The sequence below is a fragment of the Diabrotica undecimpunctata genome, chromosome 3 (genome assembly GCF_040954645.1).
Source record: "Diabrotica undecimpunctata isolate CICGRU chromosome 3, icDiaUnde3, whole genome shotgun sequence".
Classification (NCBI taxonomy): domain Eukaryota; kingdom Metazoa; phylum Arthropoda; class Insecta; order Coleoptera; family Chrysomelidae; genus Diabrotica; species Diabrotica undecimpunctata.
The window spans coordinates 16,217,755-16,239,843 of NC_092805.1; the positions used below are offsets into that span (position 1 = coordinate 16,217,755).

General features: G+C 34.2%; 1 protein-coding gene across 7 annotated transcripts in view; it reads left to right on the forward strand.

Moving 5' to 3' along the window:
- The window catches only part of LOC140436482 (TOX high mobility group box family member 4-A-like), a 478,609-nt gene that overhangs the window by 440,324 nt on the left and 16,196 nt on the right, over nucleotides 1–22,089 (forward strand). For all 7 annotated transcript variants that reach the window (XM_072525336.1, XM_072525340.1, XM_072525337.1 and 4 more), the window contains 2 exons: nucleotides 4,937–5,052; nucleotides 18,852–18,987. In XM_072525336.1, coding sequence (XP_072381437.1) covers nucleotides 4,937–5,052; nucleotides 18,852–18,987 — 252 coding nt within the window. The remainder of the gene's footprint in view (nucleotides 1–4,936; nucleotides 5,053–18,851; nucleotides 18,988–22,089) is intronic.

The window sequence follows — 22,089 nt, forward strand, 5'->3', positions numbered from 1 at the left end:
ATAATAGCCCAAAATGAAGATAGTCAAAAATGAGTAGTCTATCCAATGCAAGGGGAAATCAATTTAAAATGATGATCTCAACTCAGATCAGGTTACAACCAAAACAATTGTATTAAGTTTAAATTGAAATTAGTTATGTCAGCATTGTGTCCAGCAATGTAAATATGAAGAGAGAAGTGAGAGAACAGATACTGAAGGCTAGTAGATTGAGAGGATGCCTTAATAACACAATAAAACAAAACTCAGATATTAACACAGATGAAATTAAGAATTTTTAAGCCAATATAACACCAATAATAACATGTGCATTGGCAAATGGAGGGTCAGAAATGAATAGAAAAGCAGACTGATCAAGATGACGGCAAGGGACAAATCACTCAACAGTACTGACTACACAAATATCCCTAAAAGACATCAATTCAGCTACGAACAAACATAATTGCTTTTAAGTTAAGAAGCTAGAAGTGGGAAATAGTTGAAACGTGATTTACTACTTCTTGTACTTTCCCTACATAGTTTGTCATTACCACATGTTTTTAAACATACTTAGAATATAGTCAGTATATATTTATTTAATGCAGAAATAATAACAAAACTATTTGAAAAACCCCACAAAAATTATGAGTATTAGAAGTCTAAAAAGATGCTGACATTAGACATTGTTTTCAACTATTTTAAACCAAATATTTTTTCCCAGCACCTTTGTTTCCAAACTTCTAGAACTTTAATATTAGCTTGTCCTAGAATCCAAATATCACAATGGATCTACTTCATCATCATTGGTGATAGAGCTCTATAAAAGAGCCTCGACCTTCCCAACTCTATTACGCCAGTCAGCTCTATCCATTGCCAACTGTTGCCAGTTTGCTGCACCTATTTGTTTACCATCCTCATCTACACCATCCCTCCATCTGAGTTTTGGTCTACCCCTACTTCTACTTCCCACAGGTTGTGACATAAGGATTCTTCTAGGAGGGTTGTTCTGCTGTGATCTTGCCAGATGTCCTGCCCATCTTAGTCTTCCTATTTTTATAAAGGATACTACATCTTTACCACCAAATATATGTTTATATCTGTGATATATCTCGTAGTTGTACCTCCTTCTCCAAACACCATTTTCACAGATGCCACCAAATATTCTTCTCAGGATCCTTCATTCAAATGGATCTACTTACTTATTTGTTTATTTATACGTTGAGTTTCCTTGGTATCAAGCTTTATTGCCACAATTAATGTATCCTGTTTTGATATGTTTACTTTGAATCCTTTTTTTTAACTGCTTTAATTGTTAGTTTTCTGACCACTTCTTCCAGTTCATTCTTAATCCTAGATACTATAATGATATTATCTATTTTATCGTTTGTTCATATTCATTACCCAAATATTTTGCGGAGTATCTTATGATCAAATATTCCCAGAAGTATTTCATCCTTCTGCGTTAAAGTCTATGGTTCCACCCCATATGTGAGGAAAGGCATCAGCAGTGTTTTGTATATAATAACTTAAAAAAAAGAGGTTTAATCTTTGTATATAGGTATATTTAAATACCTATATACAAAGATTAAACCTCTTTTTGTGATACATGGTATACAGCCAGCTACAGGAATTTATTTTCCTTGTGGATTTTATAATAACTTTATGGAGTAAACCAAGTTTATGGAGTAAAACCAACAATTATCCTTTATGGATAACCAAGTGGACTTGGTTCTGGAGTCCATAGTATGCCCTATTTGTAAGGCTTTTATTTGTATCCTTTAACTTCTTCAAACTCAGTTCTTAATAGATGATCACAACATTTTAGTGATCAAATTGTCTAAACATACATTAGCAACTAGATATTGAATCACCAATAAGAGGAAATGATTAACAAAGGATTTTCGAGTCAATTATGATGATGATTAGTAATATTCTTGCTCATGTATACTTTAATGATTGTCACCGTTTATCCATTCTCTGCTCTCCTTAGTTTTGAGTTTCCTGTACTATTTTATTTCCTCTGTACCCTTTTTTGACCATACTCAAATCTTCTGCAATACTTCCTCTACATTTTTTTCGTTTTCTTTTTCGTTAATTCCTTTAATTATAATATTCTTTATTCTAGTCCCTCTCCAACTGTTGAATTGTATCTTCTTTTTTTGTTCTCTCAATTTGATATGTTTTTCTCCATCTACAGTATTGTGCGAATTAATGGAATCATTGTGGCATTTTTCAATATTCACAGTTTTCAATATCTGCCTTTTATTTGAGGGTGTTTTAGGACATTTTCGACTAAGTTTATGTTGTTTTGTACTATTTTAAGTCGTTTTCGGTAATTAGTGAGTTTAATGGTTTTTTTTAATTCCATCGTGGATATTATTGGAGTCAGTGGGTAGTAAGCAAGACTTTGAAGTGTAAACGAGAAACGGGATCAATGGATGTGAAAAGATTAGGAAAATGTGGAAGAAAGAGAAAAACAACACCACCAGATGAAAGATTTTTACTTCAGAAGAGCAAATTGGATCAAGAAAAACAAGCCAAGAGCTCCAACAAGATCTAGCAGCATCAGGTGTAGTGATTTATGACTTCAGAAAAGACTTTTGGGGAGAATGGTAGAAGGGCAAAGCGCCCTCAGAAAAAACAGCTTGTAACTGAACGAATGAAGAAACAAAGGCTACTGTGGACCAAAAAATACTCTAATTAGACTGTAGACGACTGGATAAAAGTACCAACTATTTACAGATAAAACTCACTTTATAGTTCAGAGACAGCGGTCAAAATTCGTCAGGAAGTCTGACAATGAAAACCTGACAGCATTTCATATTGATCAAACTGTAAAACATCCAGTCAAAAAAATGTTTTGGGGATGTTTTTCATACATGGGGGTTGGATCTTTGGTACCAATCGACGGCATGATAAACAGCCAAAAGTACAAATCCATGTTAGAACAGCGTTTGGACAAGAACTCCAAAAATGTCAGCCCCAATGTCAGCGAATGATGGAATTTTTCAAAAATAAGAAGATTCGTGGAAATTTTCTCGGGAGTACCTCAGGCTAGTATATTGGGACCAACTTTATACTTACTCTATACGGCAGATATTCGCACAAGAGTAAACAGCACAATTGCTACCTATGCAGACGATACTTCTAGTTGCTTCTAGCTCGGTTCCTGTTACATCCTGTCAAAATTTACAAATTCATTTAAATGATCTAGAGAAATGGTTAAAACTGTGGCGAGTTAAAGTAAATGGCAGCAGATCAGCACGTATAGCATTTACTTTACGCAGGGAGAGTGTACCATTTGTGCCTATAAACAATACCATAATACCCAAAAAAAGTGATGTTAAATACTTGGGAGTACATTTTGACAGTGACTAAATTTAAGAAAGCACATCTGGACAAAGCGACTGCAGCTAGGATTAATATACAGGAAACTGTATTGGTTCATGAAAAATCCAAATTACGTCTACATAATGAATTATTACTGTATAAATGTATTCTACAGCCAGTTTGGACTTACGGTATACAGATATGGGCTACAGCATCTATTTCTCACTTACTAAAACTTCTTCACCGCTTCCAATTTAAAGTTTTGAGACATATTACCAATGCACCGTGGTATGTGCCCAATTATGTTATACATCGAGACCTTCAGATCCAAAACATTAAAAACACTGTTTTCTCACTCAGTGACACTTATAAAAATAGACTACTGAACCATCCAAATACGCTTGCCCAAGACCTACTTAAACAACCGAGGAGAGGAAGACTAAAACGCTGTGATCCCTCAGACATTTCTATACCTATAAATACATAAACGTATACTCTATCATTTTATACCTAACTGTGTGTGTTATTTATATTTCAAATATTTACTTATATGTATAAGAAATTTATCTTAAAGGATTTTTGTCACTGGACAGATCTCATCATCATCATCATCACTGGCTCGACAACCCTTTTTGGGTCTTGGCCTGTTCCAGCATTCTTCTCCATTCTGATCTGTTTCGTGCTTTTTTTCTCCAGCTTTTTATTTTTAAGGATGTTATATCATTTTCTATTTGTTCTAAGTATCTCAGCTTCGGTCTTCCTGTTGTTCTTTTTCCTACTGGCATCTGTTTGAATATTTTGTTTGGAATTTCGCCTTCTTCCATTCGTTCTACGTGTCCTATCCAACGCAGCCGTCCTATTTTAATGAATGTTATAATATCCGGATCCTGGTATATTTTGTATAGTTCAAAGTTGTATCGTCTTCGCCATATTCCGTTTTCTTTTGTGCCCTTATATATGTGTCGCAAGATTTTTCTTTCGAAGGTGGCTAACAACGTTTCCTATCTTTTACTGAGTGTCCAGGTTTCTGAGCCGTATGTGAGTACCGGTCTTATTAGGGTTTTGTATATTTTGTATACTGGAACAATAACACAGCATAGAACTGGACAGATCTATGTTGTGTTAATTACGTGATAGACTTTTGATTGATTGATTATTGTTTTTTTTATTTGTAGAAACAGATTACAATAAATAAAGGATGTAATAAAAAAAAAGAGATTCAGATTTTGTATCCAGTCAAGTACTTCATAGTAACGCGAATCGTCCAAACTTTAATAATTGCCAATTTTTGGAAGTTTTAAAAATCGGACAACGCCGTTTTAAAACTATCGTATAATTCTCTTAATCCATAGAAAATTATACTCGCTAAAAAATAATTCCGTCATTGTTAATAGTGAAAATTTATGAGGTAATTCAGTTGAAATCTAAAATTGATATTTTTAACGGTCTTTGGACACTTTTTGTAAATGATCCTTTGTAAAATACCAAAGTATCTCCTTTAAACCACCCGCATAATGTAAATCCTATCCCAAAGCCAGCATTTAAAACAACAACCAATTTAAAGCTATTTTCTGTGTATTCTTTTCGCCGAAACCGAGACTTTTTGTTAAACGTCTTTTTTTATTTACAGATAACAGCGATGAAAAGGCCGTCTCCCGAACCGGCCGATCAGACGTTAACGAAGGCACAAAAGAAACCGAAAGTACAAAAAAAGAAGAAGAAGAGGGACCCTAATGAACCACAAAAGTAAGTAACTGTCTCCTCTTTTTTGTTTATTGTGTTTCGGTTTGTTCTATATTTAATTTTTAATTGGGGATGTTTGAGTTTGGAAAAGTTAAAATGGGGGAGATTCGTAAGATGTCTAGAATTTGATCAACTGGTTTTTTAAACGGCATGTCTGCTACAACGCATTATGAATTTAACGTAGCAATAACTGCAAAAATGAATGAACGAAAAAAATTAGATCGACACATTCTTCAATTAACGCAATTTTTATTTTACTGAATTAATTTCAATATTTGCTGGAAGTGGCTACATAACCTAGCGTAATAGTTGATAATCGTTGATGTCAATAAAAAAAAGGAAGTAAATGAATTAAAAAAATATATTTGACATTACAAAATATAATATTATGTGCGAGGCCCTTCCCATTTCAGTTGGCCCAACGTTAGATTGATAAGAAAATTAAATTGTAGAGAACATAAAAAAAGCGCAGCGTAAATTTTATAAGTTTTAATACGAACAACATAAGATGATAATAATATCGAACAACATTTTTGAATTTCCTGATTATAGAAAATATTTTATAACGTAATGAATACTATTGATTAAACAAATCACCCGGAATAGATAATCTCCCAGCGGAATTATATAAAGAAGGTGGCCACGATATCATAATAGCCCTACAGCAGCTTATAAAAGAAATATGGATACAGAAGTCCCTTCCCAATGATTGGAATATTGGAATACTTTGCACCATACACAAAAAGGGTGATATCTTTGAATGCTCTAACTATCGAGGAATTACGCTCCTAAATGCAGCGTATAAAATATTCTCCAATATACTATGCCATCGTATGGCACCATATGCAGAGCGAATAATAGGACAATACCAGGCTGGTTTCAGAGGTGGTAAATCAACAATTCATCAGATTTCACTGGAATACGGTGTAGACACGCACCACATATTTATAGACTACAAGGCAGCCTACGACTCTGTAAATAGAAGAGAATTGTTTAGAGCAATGATAGACCTAGGAGTACCAAATCAGTTGGTAAGTTTAACCAAACTAACCCTTGAAAAAGTTGAATGCAAAGTACGAATCCAGGAGGAACTCTCTGAACCTTTTAAAACAAATAACGGGCTACGTCAGGGAGACCCACTCTCCTGTATACTATTCAATCTAGCTCTGGAAAAAGTAATACGTACGTCACAAATCACAACTACCGGTTCAATATATAACAAATCTGTGCAAATCTTAGCATATGCTGATGATATCAATATTGTTGGGAGAACGGAAAACGCAGCACGAGAGGCGTACGTAGCATTAAAGGAAGCGGCTACAAAAATGGGTTTAATAATAAACACCAACAAAACAAAATACATGAAAATAGGTACGCAACCACAAACACTACGGCCACTTGTTATAGAAAATGACGTCATCGAAGCAGTTAACGAATTTGTATACCTGGGAACGCTCGTCAATACTGAAAATGACACTACCGCAGAGATAAACCGCAGAATTTGCACGGCTAATAGGTGCTATTTTGGGCTTAATCTCCTTTTTAAATCTACAGTTATATCAAGAAATACAAAAGTAAAACTCTACAAAACAATAATACGCCCAGTCCTAACATATGGTTCAGAAACCTGGACTTTAACAAAAAGCAATGAAAACATGTTAGGATGTTTCGAAAGAAAAATACTAAGGCGCATCTATGGAGCGGTAAATGAAAATGGTGTCTGGAGAAGACGATACAACTTCGAACTCTATAGGATATACCAGGAACCAGATATCGTAAAACACATAAAGATAGGACGTCTGAGGTGGGTAGGCCATGTTATGCGGATGGAGCAAACCGACCCAGCTAGAAAAACGCTCCTTGATAGACCTATTGGTCAAAGAAGAAGAGGAAGACCCAGAACAAGATTCTTAGATAACATCGATGAAGACATGAGAAATATGGAAATACGTGCTTGGCGGAGGAAGGCGATGGATAGGGACGACTGGAGAAAAATTCTTGGGGAGGCTAGGACCCACACAGGGTTGTAAAGCCAAAATGATGATGATGAATACTATTGATTAAACAGAATAATAATAAATTAAAAAAAAACGCAGAATATGTAATAATAACAACAAAAAAATGTAAAAGTTTACCACAAAAGAACGAGGTTTCTTGCATTTACCAATGACAAGCATGGACAATCAGTGGCTGTCAGTCTCAATAGCACAAGCTAAGGCATTGTTACGATCCTTGCTTATTTTATAATATAAAATAAATAGATAAATAATCAGCCAGTTGAAAGAGTTACGTTCTACAAATATTTAGGGGTTTGCTTCACTGATACTAATGACCAGACAAGAGAAATCAAGAGGCGAATAGAGATAGCGAGACAATCGTTTGTCAAAATGAAAAAGTTCCTATGCAGCCGGGACATAAATATAAACTTAAGAACTAGAATGTTAAGGTGCTATGTTTTCTCCGTTCTGCTGTACGACATGGAAGCCTGGACACTGAAAAAGATAAACATCAAAAACATTGAGGCATTCGAGATGTGGTGTTACAGGAGAATATGGAAAATACCATGGACAGAAAGAGTAACAAATCAAGATGTTCTGCTGAAGATGGAGAAGGAATGCGAAGTCATAAAAACCATACAAACGAAAAAACTGGAATATCTGGGACACATAATGAGAGGAGAAAAGTACTCTCTGCTTAGACTCATAATCCAAGGAAAAATCTCGGGAAAGAGAAATGTGGGACGTAGGAGGATTTCCTGGTTGCGAAATTTAAGGGAGTGGTATGGGTGCAGTTCAATACAGTTGTTCAGAGCTGCAGCCAACAAAGTAAAGATTGCTGTGATGGTAGCCAACCTCCGATAGGAGACGGTACTGCAAGAAGAAGCTTATTTTAGGTCCAGGTATTGCTAATGCAGTTTCGTCTGCATTGTTAACGTTTTGTAGGGCGCAATTTTCTTCCTTCAGTAACTCCCTTAAATTAATTTAGAATAAATCTGCCGCTGATGCATCAGCACAGTTTTTATCCATTAGAAGCTCACGAATTCCATGTTTCGACTTAAATCGTTTTAATCAGCCTGTGCTTGCTTGACAATTTGATAGCTCTCCAGGTTTTTCGTTGAATTAAACTGCTTTTTCACACAGAATTATATCAGAAATAGGTTCTCTCTGGAATCTTTTTTCAGTAAACCACTTATATACAGCATCATCTAAATCCATGTTTGAGGCAAGTTTCATCGTTTGCGACTTGTGCATCCGTCAGAAGAATCAAGCTTTGACATAAAGTTACTTATGTCGTCTTTTGTCGGGAATCGGGAGTTTGGATAAGTGGTCATTCGGTTGATCGACGTTCAGATAATCGACACTCTAATGTATCTTTATAAAACAAAGGAAAATTCGCTGTATGTCTGTAAGGATTTGTTACCAGCTAATATACCCTAATATACCTTTTAATAAAAAATTTAACAAAAACCTGTATAATATTTTTCAGCTGTTTTCTTTACTTTACTGGCCTATAACCTTATGTAATTAAGGATAGAGATGAATCAAAACCGCATAATTTATAGAAAGCATTACTAACAAACCAAATCCGCAATTTATAGGCCCTTTGTCAATTTATTCCGCAGTTTTTTTCCTGTAAACACATCATTCATAGTTTATTTCTTTAAGAATTCAACTTCCTTATTTACCACCCCAAATCTTAATTTTAAAACTACCCTCAATTCATTTATTTTTCTAAGCGAAAAGGTCATTAGCGGAAACGCAATTATAATCTTCGTGCAAACACACCCTATTACTGGGTAAGAAAAGTCGTTAATGTAAACAAGCCTTTCCTCGTAAAAAAACCAAACAACGTCCCATTTAAAGGGGCTCGTTAAATGGTTTGTCTAAATTAGGAAGACTTAATGAGGTAACGTGTTAAGCAAGCTGTTTAGGCACCTTAGAACATGTAAAATACAATATAAATAAAGTGCTAAAATTATAGAAATGCCGAGATCTTTTTTACGTGGAAATTAATTATTATACGAAAGGAATATTTGCAAATATGTAATATGTATGCAAATATTATTCGAAATATATACGAAAATGCGACAACAACCGTTAACCTCCATTGCATGACTGAGAAGATAAAAATTGGCAGAGGGGTGCGGCAGGGAGATACCTTGTCGCCAAAACTATTTATAAAAGTTTGGAGTGCGCATTTAAACGGCTAGAGTGGGAATCAAAGGGTATTAGCATCGATGGAAAGATATTCAATCATCTCAGATATGCCGATGATATTGTTCTCATAACAGACAACTTAGGAGAAGCCAGAGTTATGCTACAACAACTACAGCAAGTAACCCAGAAAGTCGGTATAAAAATAAACTATGGAAAAACAAAAATTATGACCAATCTCGTCCCCAATGAGCTAATAGAAATCGAAAAGTCGCCCATAGAACTTGTGGAAAAATATGTGTATTTGGGTCACGAGATAAGGTTAACGCGAGATAACCAAACATGCGAGCTACTCAGAAGAATAAGTCTGGGTTGGGCTGCATTCGGAAAAATGAGAGAGGTATTTAAAACAAATATACCGATCCATTTAAAAAGAAAAGCTTTTAACCAGTGCGTTCTACCAGTCCTCACATACGGAGCAGAAACCTTAACTCTCACAAAAACATCAGCCGTAAAAATGGGAAAGAAAAAAATGAAAGATGAAGAGATCAATGCTTGGAATAAGCTTACAAAATAGAATAAGAAACGAGGAAGTTCGTAGACGAACCGGAGTGGAAGACATTATCGAACATATTACAAGGCAAAAATGGAGATGGGCAGGACATGTTGCAAGAATGAAAGACGACAGTTGGACAAAAAAATTTCTTGAGTGGAGACCACTGACTGACAAGCGAAGCCGAGGAAGACCCCAACGCGATGGACCGACGACCTCAAAAGAATCGTGACCAATTGGATAGCAGAGGCGCAGAACAGAAGCAGATGGAAAAGTGTAGAGGAGGCCTATGTTCAACAATGGACAACTCAGGGCTGATTGGTGATGATGATGATGAACGAAAGGAATAAATTTATCCACTAGAATCCACTAGAAACGTCTACCGATTGAGGAGTACTTGGTGGAAAACTTGTGCTTTGAGAAGTACTTTCTTATGCCCTCACCACTCCCTCATCACTCTTTATCACATCTACTCCATAATAATACCCTACAATATCCAAATCTGAAAAAGTAGTTTAACCTTAAAAAGGGGTTCGACGTACGCGTTTACAACAACGCGGTTAAATCTATAAAGAAGAGCCATTCCTAATATGGAATAAACACGAGCACATCTTTTTTTCTAAATAGAACCAAAAACAAAGGTTTAAACTTGGCCAATGAAGATATTTTTAGATATTTTTCGTCACCTTTTGTGTACTTTTCATAATTGCTGCAATAAATATTTTTTAGACCTTGACAAAATCTAAAGAAATCGGAATATGTGACACATTTTTAAATATTAACTTTTTATTAAAAGAACCTTGTAAGTAATTATTCTCTGGATAACTGTGTTAAATAAGAATTGACATAGATTCCGTTACAGTTTAACAACATATTACAGTATATATCGTATATTGATGCGTACAGCATGATCACGGTAAGAAATTTATTTGTAACAATTTACGACGAAAGTTTATTTAGACAATTTCATAAATGTGCATAACGTTAATTTTAAGGCCTCTCCGGTAACTTGCTTCACTGAGTAGATTTACCAATGTCTGGAGATCTTGTAAATTGTCTGCAAGAACTGCTGTATCTTCAGCGTATCTGGTATTATTGATCACTTCTCTTCCTAGTCTTACTCCCACTCGTCTAATCGGTGGTGTCTTGTCGGTTTTGTATAATTCGTAAAAGTGTCTTAAGTGTGTGGCTCATCAAACTCAAGTCGCTGCATTTGGTGAGCCTGCTTTTTTTCGGCATTGTTATAAACAGTGACTCCTACCAATCATCTGGTATTTTTTTTTCGTTGTAAATTTTATTAAAGAAAGTGGTTAAGTAGGTTATGTTTTCCTCGTCCAAAAGTTTAAGTAGTTTATTATTTTTGGCTTGCTGTATGGCTTTTGTGACATCTGTTTCGGTATACTGGGACCTCTAACTGGTTGTCACAGGTAGTATGTGTATGTGTAACATTTCTCGAGAAGAATCGTTAAAAAGGTCACTGATATTTCTCTTCTATTCTTGCACTTTTGTTAGTGATCACAAATTTTTTCGTTTTCGTTTTGAAGTACGTGAGCATTTTCAGTTTTCTAATTCCAGAGATATATTTAAGTTGCTCTCCTGAGACTCGAGGAACATTGAGGCCTCCTTAATTAAAATTAATTAAAATCAAAATTTAATTATGTATATTATTCCCGTTTTATGAACGGTTATTTATGTAATCATTAAAATATTTTAAATAATATATCAAATATAGAAAAGTATTACATATTTAGTACTTACAATTTTGCCACAAACTGAACAATAAACTTTTTTCATATCCATAGATAGCTCTTTTGTGAGGTTTAATCCAAGTAGCGATACTAGTTATTTTTGGCATTTTAAAATAAAAATAGTTAACAAATTAAACAAGCTCGACTTACGATGCCTAAGTTTTCATTGCAATGCACTTGCAATTTGCAATTGCTTGTTTTTGGATAATCAATGTGTTTAGCATCATCATTTGATCCAGTCTATCTGAATTTTTCAATTACTATGTTTACAGTTGACGAAATTAAATCAATGTTCAAACTGTTTACTGCAAACGGCCAAATCAAATCTTGCGTGAATTTTGGGACACTCATTATATCCGGGCAACAGATAATATACTTTAAAGTTTTCTTTTAAAACGGTGAGTGTTAAGAACCAAGAGGATCTCAAAATGTTCTATTCATTATTTATTAGCAACAGAATCCCACTGCCATAAATCAATCCACCTTAAAAGTACTCGTTTAAAATTCACCCAATCCCTCTTTTATTCGAAAATAAAAATCCTCGCGATATTGAAATCATAAATACTTAAATACTTGCTAGAAGAATACATTTCCGAAAAAGAAATAACGAAAAGAAACGAACATATTACATAGTACGTGAAATTGCAACAATAAATCTGAAGTTTCAACTTACTCTGTCGGAATGTTTGTTTTATGGTCCACCTAATGTTCTGCTACTCACTCCTCCCGTCTCGTTTCTCCCTTCACTCCCTAAAAACTTTCTTTCCAACAGAGACGGCTCTTACTTATGGTTGTTACGGTTAATTACGATCGTGAGTTTCTTTTTTGAAGTTATTTTAGAAGTACCAGTTTGTGGGTTTAAGTTTAGAGTTTTAAAGGCCATTATATCCAACCAGCCACATATATTATTGTATATATGAGGCTCAACAAATATATAAAGGGAAAAATGAAAATATTAATTACTATTTAAATGGGAATAAGCCACAATTAAAGATTAAAGTACGTTTATTGACGTTTCAATTTCCACTTCGGAAATCGTTCTCAAAATACAAACAAATTATAAATGTTTGTATTTTGAGAACGATTTCCGAAGTGGAAATTGAACCGTCAATAAACGTACTTTAACCTTATTATATATAAAGCCTATAGCGGGATAAGATGGTAAAATTTGCACTCGGCTGGGTTTTTTTGGGTTTGGGTACTTAAAAGTACATATTTAGAATTCCTAGAATATAATAGTCGAATTTTTTGCTTCCTAGGTAACTCCTGGGGTACCCTATCGCAAAAAATGTGTTTTTTTTTTTGAAAAAAAAGTTTAAATCCTTTGCTTTAAAAAATATGAAAAATTCACGAATATGCATTTTAATGTCTAAAAGCACTTTGCATTTTTTCAGATTTTTTGGATTAAAATTGAGCTCAAGAAAAATATTTGAATTTTCCAAAAAATATTTAGATTATGTAGGCAATTTTTGGCAAACTTCTAAATCATTATTTTGCGTGTATTTCTTGTAAATGGCGGGGTTAAATTTGCCAGTTTCTCTTCGTAACATCCTTAAAATTCGAAAAAAACATTTTTTTGGTTTTTCCCCATGTTATAACAGCATAAACTCAACTGCTTGTCAATAACTAACGATTTTTGTTATTTTTTCGTTTTTTCTAATAGCGGGGATTAGTTTTGCCATTTTTAGACCAGAACATACTCAAAATTTGACAAACCCTCTTTTTTTGATATTTTTTTCCATGTTTTTTCACATAACCTTAACTACATATAGCTAAATAAGTTTTTCATAAGATATTTCTTCATCTTACTTGTGTCTGAAAATCTTAGTTCTGTGTCAAAAATCTGCAAAAAATCAGAATGTTTTTGGACATGATAATATTTAAATGATAGTCACCACTCGAGTAAAGGGGGGAGACAAACAAAAATCGTTATTTGTCATGTTTAAATGAGGTTATGTGCTTAAAACATGGGGAAAATATCAAAAAACGAGTTTTTTCGAATTTCGAGGATTTTCCCTAGCGAAAATGAAAAATCTTACCCCGCCATTCAAAAGACCGGAAAAAACACGAAAAATAATGATTTAGAAGTTTGCCAAAAAATTACCAACATACATAACTTATTCAAATATTTTTCCTGAGCCCAATTTTAATCCAAAAAATCTGAAAAAAATCAGAAGGTTTTTGGGCATTAAAATGTGTATTCTTGAATTTTTTCAGATTTTTGAAAGCAAAGGATCACCCAGGAAAAATTATTTTCGAAAAATCACATTTTTTGCGATAGCGGATCTCAGGGGCCACCTAAAGAGCCAAAAATTTGGCCAAAGGGGTGTCTAAATATGTACTTTCAAATGGCCAACCCCAAATAAAAATACAACCGAGTGTAGATTTTACCATCCATCCCGCTACAGCCATTACTTTTTTTTTACCTATATAAACCTTAATTAATTTGAAACAATATATCATACTGATATTAGAATAAATATAGTTGTATTTATACATGTAAACACACTATACACCAATTAACATTGAACAAACATTTGTTAATGTACGAACGAGTTCGTCTCTGTTTCCGCCCCTCTCCAAAGTGGCGTCGACGCACCCCAAGCCGAAGTGCAGTTGGGGAAAATGGCATTTCAACATTTTAATAGGATTTAATAGCACATCGGAAAAATCAATAGACGTCGTGTTAGAAATGAGACTTGCAGAGAGTGGAGGAGGGGATCTGTAACGTGTCTTACACAAACATATTTTCAAGAGTATGCCTAAGAAATTTTTATTTTATTTTTACTGTCTGTGGATCATTTTTTAAGAAATTTTAATTTAAAGTCTTTAAATGAAGTTTTTAATTGTTTTTACGCATAGGTCTTTTATTGATTTCATGTTTTGAGGTGTGTTCATCCAGTTAAACAATCAATTGAAAGCTTTTTTAATGTCCAAATACTTCTTGTAATTTTATATTATTTTGTGGTTTAATGGGAGGGCTATAGGAAACAATACTCAAAGAAAAAATAGAATAAAATACAAAAATAAAAATCGGCGACAACCAGATAGAGGTTACACCAGGTAGATCATACACAGATCACATATACGAGCCCCTTGCCATATCAGTTAGCCCAACGTTAGATTGATAATTAAATTATCCAAGTTCTGACAAAATTCTAATGTAAACGAATCCCATAGTTCTTGCAATTTTTCCTTTAATTCTTCGAAGCACCTGGCACGATGTTTTCACAAAGCTTTTTCCTATTCAATCCACTTTTATTTTTTTTTTTTTGAAGTGTTCCATAGTCGGTAAAAGTGATTCTTTTAAAATATTCAAATATTTGTCCGTGTTTACAATCCCATCGATAAAATGTAACTTTCCCATACCTTTAGACGACATGCTGCCCCAGATCGTGACAGATGCAGGAAATTTGACTTTTTTTCTTTAGACAGTCGGGATGGAAAGTTTCATTTTTCCTGCGAATGATGCGACTCCTACTGTCTCCAACACACACTTCAAATCTGGACTCATTACTCCATTGTATTGAATCCCATTGCGATCATCCCATCTCAGAAATGATTTTTTTTATATGCCTCATCTGGCATCTTAAAACGTTTACCGCTTAGTTTGTTTTTGATTCTCGGGAACATAAAGAATTTCATATGGTGCCAAGTCAGGACTGTATGTAGATGGCCTACTAAATCGATGTTTCACCTTTAAATACTCATATGTAGGAGCCGTGTGAGAGCGAGTATTGTCCTAATGCAAGACAATACAACGATTCCTCGAGATCATATGTTTGCCAACTATTTTTGCCAATATTTCATATTAAAATGCTCTATACCAAATTTGAGCGGCCTCCGTTGAATCGTTTCAATGTGGCACGTGCTAATCGATACGTGCCTTCTTATGGACACCAAATCTCTTGATAGATAACATGTCGATCTGCTTTATTCATGCCGTGCAAAGAATCAATGTTTTCAACAAAAGCGACAGCAGCTTTTGCTAAAAGATTTAATCTTTTACACATTTCTTATAGCCCAGAGGAAAAAAAGCGATATAATTAAATCGTTTTCGTTCACGGCCACCAACGTAGGTGGCACCTCTGTACGTTAACCACTGCAGTGGTAAAGATTCAGGAGACATTCGTTGGATTTTCCGAGTTTGAATTTTTATCATCTCGAGTGTCCGATGAAGCAGGGATGCTGAAATGAGTCATAACACTCTCTTGATACCGATTCGAGCACGGGAACTTTAACGAATTTATCCTCCTAGGGCATATATATGGTCATTCAATTCTACAAAGCGATAACAGCTTTTGATAAAAGATTTAATCTTTTACATATATATTGAATTTGCTTTCAAATAAAAGTATATATACATCCTTATAATCCAAAAAGAAAAGTTTTATCGACTGCTAGAATCCATTTGATTCGAGCTGTAAAAATGGATAAACTTTTTTTTTTTTTTTTTTTATTTACAAAGAAAATAGTCGCTTCAACCACTTGGGTCATTAGCGACATTAGTTTTTACATTAGATTAAATTATATAAAGATGTATCTTTAAGAAAATTAATTAAGTCTTTGATGTTTAAATGTTCACCTAATACTGTTTTTAAATTGTTGGAAATATTGTTATTTTGTCTGTTGACTGTATATTTTCCACATTCTGTTAGGAGGTGTTTAACAGTAATGTTGATTTGACAGTATTCACACAATGGAATGTCTTCCTTATTCATTAGGTACTTATGTGTAATGTTGGTATGACCTAATCGAAGTCGAGAGATTTTGACTTGATCAGCTCTTTTTAAGTTCACTAGGCGCCACGGACTCACTGTCGATTTAATTTCTTTTAGTTTAGATTCCGATAAATTCCACTCATTTTGCACTGATCAATTTTTGCTTTGACGAACTGTTTTATATCACTGGAAATAGTCTTTGACACTATTGTAGCATGATCGTTTTTGTAAGCTTCCCTTGCTTGGAGGTCTGCTTTTTCATTACCTTGTATTCCCATGTGAGATGGAACCCATATAAATTTGACTTCGGAACCAGTTTCTTGTAAGGCTGCAAGTTCTTTCTTGATAAGTAAGGCTATAGGGTTCTTAGTGAATAGTTGATCAATTGTTGTTAACGAGTTTAGAGAATCTGAGATAATGACGGAGGAAGACTGTTTTGTACTTTTGATATGAATGAGGGCTTGTAATATTGCATATAACTCTGCTGAGTATATAGAGGTGGCCGACCTTAATTTAAATTGGAAGGATGCATGTGGAGTGACAAATGCTGCTCCTACGTCGTTTGCAGATTTGGAGGCATCTGTATAAATGCAAAAACTTTCCCCGCAAGTCTCGAGTTCTTTTAAAAATGACTGTCTGATTACATTTGGTGATGTCTCTGATTTGTGATATTGGAGTAGTGTCGTATTGATCTCGGGAATCATGATTAACCAGGGAGGGGATGGATAAACTTTAAATAGACTTTAACCACGTCCGTAGAATTACTTTTTAGTGACAAGGAAACAACTAAAATGAAATTTTAACCTTACAGTTCAAACTCAACGTTGCTGTCAATTTTTTTTAATAAGAAATGGAGTGCAACACAGAGCAAAAAGAAAAACTTGTCATTTTCCGTACTTGTGAGAAGTAATTGGCAAGTGGCAGTATGCAGTGCCAGAATACACATAATACTAACAATTTTCGTGAAGAATATCTAGAATTAGTGTTGATTCGAGTGTTTTGACCAATGCTGTGCAGCTATTCGGGTAAAGTCTATTGAAAATTAGATTTAGCTGACCGTCTAAACGTGAAGATGAAAATATTTAAATCGTTTGAGTTATGTTTCTGAGATTTTTTTCCGAGGTTATACTGTAGTAGCAGGGAATATTGTTGTAGTGTAAATTTCCCTTCTTGATAAAAGCAAAACAGCATAAAAACATTGCATAGCTGAGCCTATATTAAATATACGAAAATGGTTGTGTTTCGATTTAATTTGAGTTTCTTACCACTCCCTAACACGTGTTTCTGGGTCTACCCGTCATCAGAGAGAGTTTGTAAGAAAACTCAAACCAAACCAAAACGCACCGACTACTCTGGCAATTATAGAAAAAATAATTACCAGAGTATGCTACTAGAGACATCTAGTGATGAAAGATGAAGTTAAATGTGTCGATAGCAATTAAAGTAAATTGTATACTCACGCTTAATCAAGCCATTAAGAGCGATGCTGGGAATATTTATATTCCACTATGCATCAACAATTTACCCATATAAATTACCATCTTTCTTGTACTCATTGCGTCGAGTAAGAACGATAAATATACGAAAATGGTTGCGTTTCGATTTAATTTGAGTTTCTTACCACTCCCTAACACGTGTTTCTGGGTCTACCCGTCATCAGAGAGAGTTTGTAAGAAAACTCAAACCAAACCAAAACGCACCGACTACTCTGGCAATTATAGAAAAAATAATTACCAGAGTATGCTACTAGAGACATCTAGTGATGAAAGATGAAGTTAAATGTGTCGATAGCAATTAAAGTAAATTGTATACTCACGCTTAATCAAGCCATTAAGAGCGATGCTGGGAATATTTATATTCCACTATGCATCAACAATTTACCCATATAAATTACCATCTTACTTGTACTCATTGCGTCGAGTAAGAACGATAAATATACGAAAGTGGTTGCGTTTCGATTTAATTTGAGTTTCTTACCACTCCCTAACACGTGTTTCTGGGTCTACCCGTCATCAGAGAGAGTTTGTAAGAAAACTCAAACCAAACCAAAACGCACCGACTACTCTGGCAATTATATGGGTAAATTGTTGATGCATAGTGGAATATAAATATTCCCAGCATCGCTCTTAATGGCGTGATTAAGCGTGAGTATACAATTTACTTTAATTGCTATCGACACATTTAACTTCATCTTTTATCACTAGATGTCTCTAGTAGCATACTCTGGTAATTATTTTTTCTATAATTGCCAGAGTAGTCGGTGCGTTTTGGTTTGGTTTGAGTTTTCTTACAAACTCTCTCTGATGACGGGTAGACCCAGAAACACGTGTTAGGGAGTGGTAAGAAACTCAAATTAAATCGAAACGCAACCATTTTCGTATATTTATCGTTCTTACTCGACGCAATGAGTACAAGAAAGATGGTAATTTATATGGGTAAATTGTTGATGCATAGTGGAATATAAATATTCCCAGCATCGCTCTTAATGGCTTGATTAAGCGTGAGTATACAATTTACTTTAATTGCTATCGACACATTTAACTTCATCTATATTAAATAGTTCTTTAAATATAAATTTTTTGATGTAATTTATATCTTCTTTGACTAATATAATGTTTTTTTGCAGACCAGTTTCAGCGTACGCGCTTTTCTTTCGTGACACTCAAGCAGCTATCAAAGGACAGAATCCAAACGCTAGCTTTGGTGAAGTTTCTAAAATTGTGGCTTCCATGTGGGACGCCCTAGACTCCGAACACAAAAATGTAAGTATACTTTTCAGTATTTTAATTGTTCTAATTCAAACTTGATCTCTCCAATAAATGTCTTTTAGATCAAGATTAGATTCAGTGCACTAGATTATTCTTTATTTAACTGTCGTATGACTAGCTCTATACATGTTTACTTGTAAGTACATGTACATTGTTACATTGTTTACTGTATAGCTATGTAACTTGTTTATCATATTTTTTAAAGGTTAACATGAAACAAGGCGTATCATGTCTATTTAACATCTTAGGACTTGATACGAATACCTTTCTAGTAGGATTCTTCTTGATTCAGCTACTATTTGTTTCTGGAGTTTGGTGCTCAGATCTTTGTACTAAACATTAAGCTCCACCCAAAAGTACTGTACCCTTGATGAAACCAGTAATTTTTTACAACGAGTTTAAGGATTTCTATTGGTCTTATACTTATTTTGCCAATATATATCTGACTCATGTCATTTCAGACGTTAAATTGACAAATGACATGTAGTTACAGTGCCTTCTTTCCTTTTGTATTACGTGCGTCCATTTAACTGTAACAATGGGTTGTTATGCCATATTAAGAAGTTAATTGATAAATTTTTACAGAATAGTAATGACTTGGTATTTATTTGGGCGAAGGACATGCCGGAATCAAAGAAGGAAACAGGAATCGACGGCTCAAATTTGTCCAAACGTCGAAGAATCCATACACTTACGTATACCTCCAACCTCCTCAAAATATCCCACACATTTATATTTGATTATTACATTAGTTTCTTTTATTTCTTAACAATAATTTCTCTAAAATTAAATAATAGCAACTTTCCTGCACATTTATCTGAAATCGGAGTGCTTAGAAACTCTCTCCTTCTGTTCATGTGATAAAAACTTTATCGCAGACTTAAACCATATATTTTTTAAATGTGAACTCAACAAAACGCATTCAAATGTGGTAATGACTAAACTACAGAGAGCCCTATTTCACTTTAGCCATAATATGCGCAAATGAAGAAGAGAGAGTATGGTAACAAATAAAGAAAATATTGTCTCGCCGCTGAGAGAGAGTCTCCCTATCCTGACCCATCAACAACTACTGCGCATCTCAAGGTCAGAGACAAGTGAAATTGGGCAACCTGTACTCAAGAGGGTACATGTTGTGAAGGTGCGAAACTACCATCCTTGGAATTGTGCCTAAAAGGCTCTAAGGCTGTATCCTTTCTAGTTAAAGGTACCAACGATATTCGAAAGGTTCGAAACAATGTGACTTTACTGGCAATCGTAGTTCCCTTGACTAGCACGTAAGTTCGCCAATGGCCGTGGCACAATAATCCCACTCTCCAGAGTTGGGAACACTGATCCGACTGCTAAGATCCATTAAATTAGATGAAAGCTTCTTTTTATTGTTGTTAATAATTTTATTTTTACGGCTTTGTCCTCTATCACTCTCCCTATTTCTTGTTGTGACTTATCTCTAGCCACTTTCATGATACCCAAAATATGTCTAGAGTCTTATGCTGCGGCAACAGTATTAGAGCTATTTCATTGTCTCTTGCTAGGTTTTTGGTAAGGATTTACTTATAATTTTTTACCAGTGTGCATGACTTTTCAATATAATTTGTATCAAAGGAAAAATTGCAATTATCTAAAACGTTGTTTATTTTTGTAATCTCAGTAATTTTTTTATCTAATGAGAAGCCACTTTAAGCCACCCGTCCCACATTTTAAATCACACACATAACCCAAATCTACATAAATCATCCTGTATGACCAACAAAGATGTACCAGTTCGAGCTCTTTCATCCCAGGACTTTCAATTAACGGCACTAAAATTACTTTTTTAATGAGTTTATTTATATTTTAATTGTTTCCAGATGTTCATATTAATTAAGTGACCACACACACATTTTAAAAGGCTGCTTTTTATTAAACTTAATTATGTTTTATTTGATTACTTTCTGTGCATTGACCTCGAGAGAAGAACTATTCCGAAGAAATCACTTTTGCATTAAATACTTCTAAGAACGGATGCATTTGGGCTGGTAATTTGGTCTATTTTTAGGTTAATTATGAGTTCAAGATTAATAGTGCAATTTACCAAGGTAATAAACAAGCGAAATATGATTTAAAAAAAAAAATTGCCGTCTTTGTTCCTATTGGTCATAGAAGGTCCATTTTTTTTAAGATTGTGGTTTTTCACCATATTTCACTGAGCCTACTCACACGCGCGTGACCTAAAAATATCAAAGTTATTATAAATGTTTATTAGCTAAAAAGTCAGTCCCTTATATAGGGATATAGTATAACAATAACAATTATTTTTACGCAGTTTGCACCGTTGTCATATCATTCCCTAACGTATGGTGTACAAATTGTTTTGCAAAAAACTCGTTTGTATCAATAATAGTACATATATCTGATATATGATAATATATCTAATAATCTCTAGAAATTGCTTGATTTTTCCAAAGTATTAATTATCTGAAAGTTCAAATTTTTTTCTATAAGTTTGTATTGCATATTTTATTTTCATACAAATTTTTTGGACTAGTTCATGTAAACTGAGAGAATTTCATATGATGAGGCGATTAATAAGAAGCATATAATGGAAATACGTTTTCACTGAGTACAGCAGCACCTCATCTATGAGTTCAGTTAGATTGCATCTATTGGAAAAATTTTGCCTACTAATTTCTCCAACTTCAAAAACAGTACGTCTCTGGGTCTATTTATTTACTTGGTATAGACTCAAAGGAATAAAATATTTCTTCGGATTTTGTAAATAAAGCAATAAACCGTATTAAAATCTGTTTACCATCGAAAAAGTTACTTTCTAAGCTTCCCAGAAGGGATCTGTTAGGATTTTCCAAATTCCTGTTGGAAACTTTTGCATAAAAACTAAATATCTCAAATTTTTCAGCTAGTCGTTGTTTGGTTTCATTTACAAAGGGTTTCTGGCTTGTATAATTATTTCTTTTAATCAGTAGTCAGTTCCTTAACAAAATATTGATTAGCGCATAATTATTTTATTTTTAATCAGCAGTTTGACCACCTCGCGACAACTACCTCAAATATCATTAGTTGTAAGTCATTAGGTGTAAGTTATTGGTATGTTTTGGA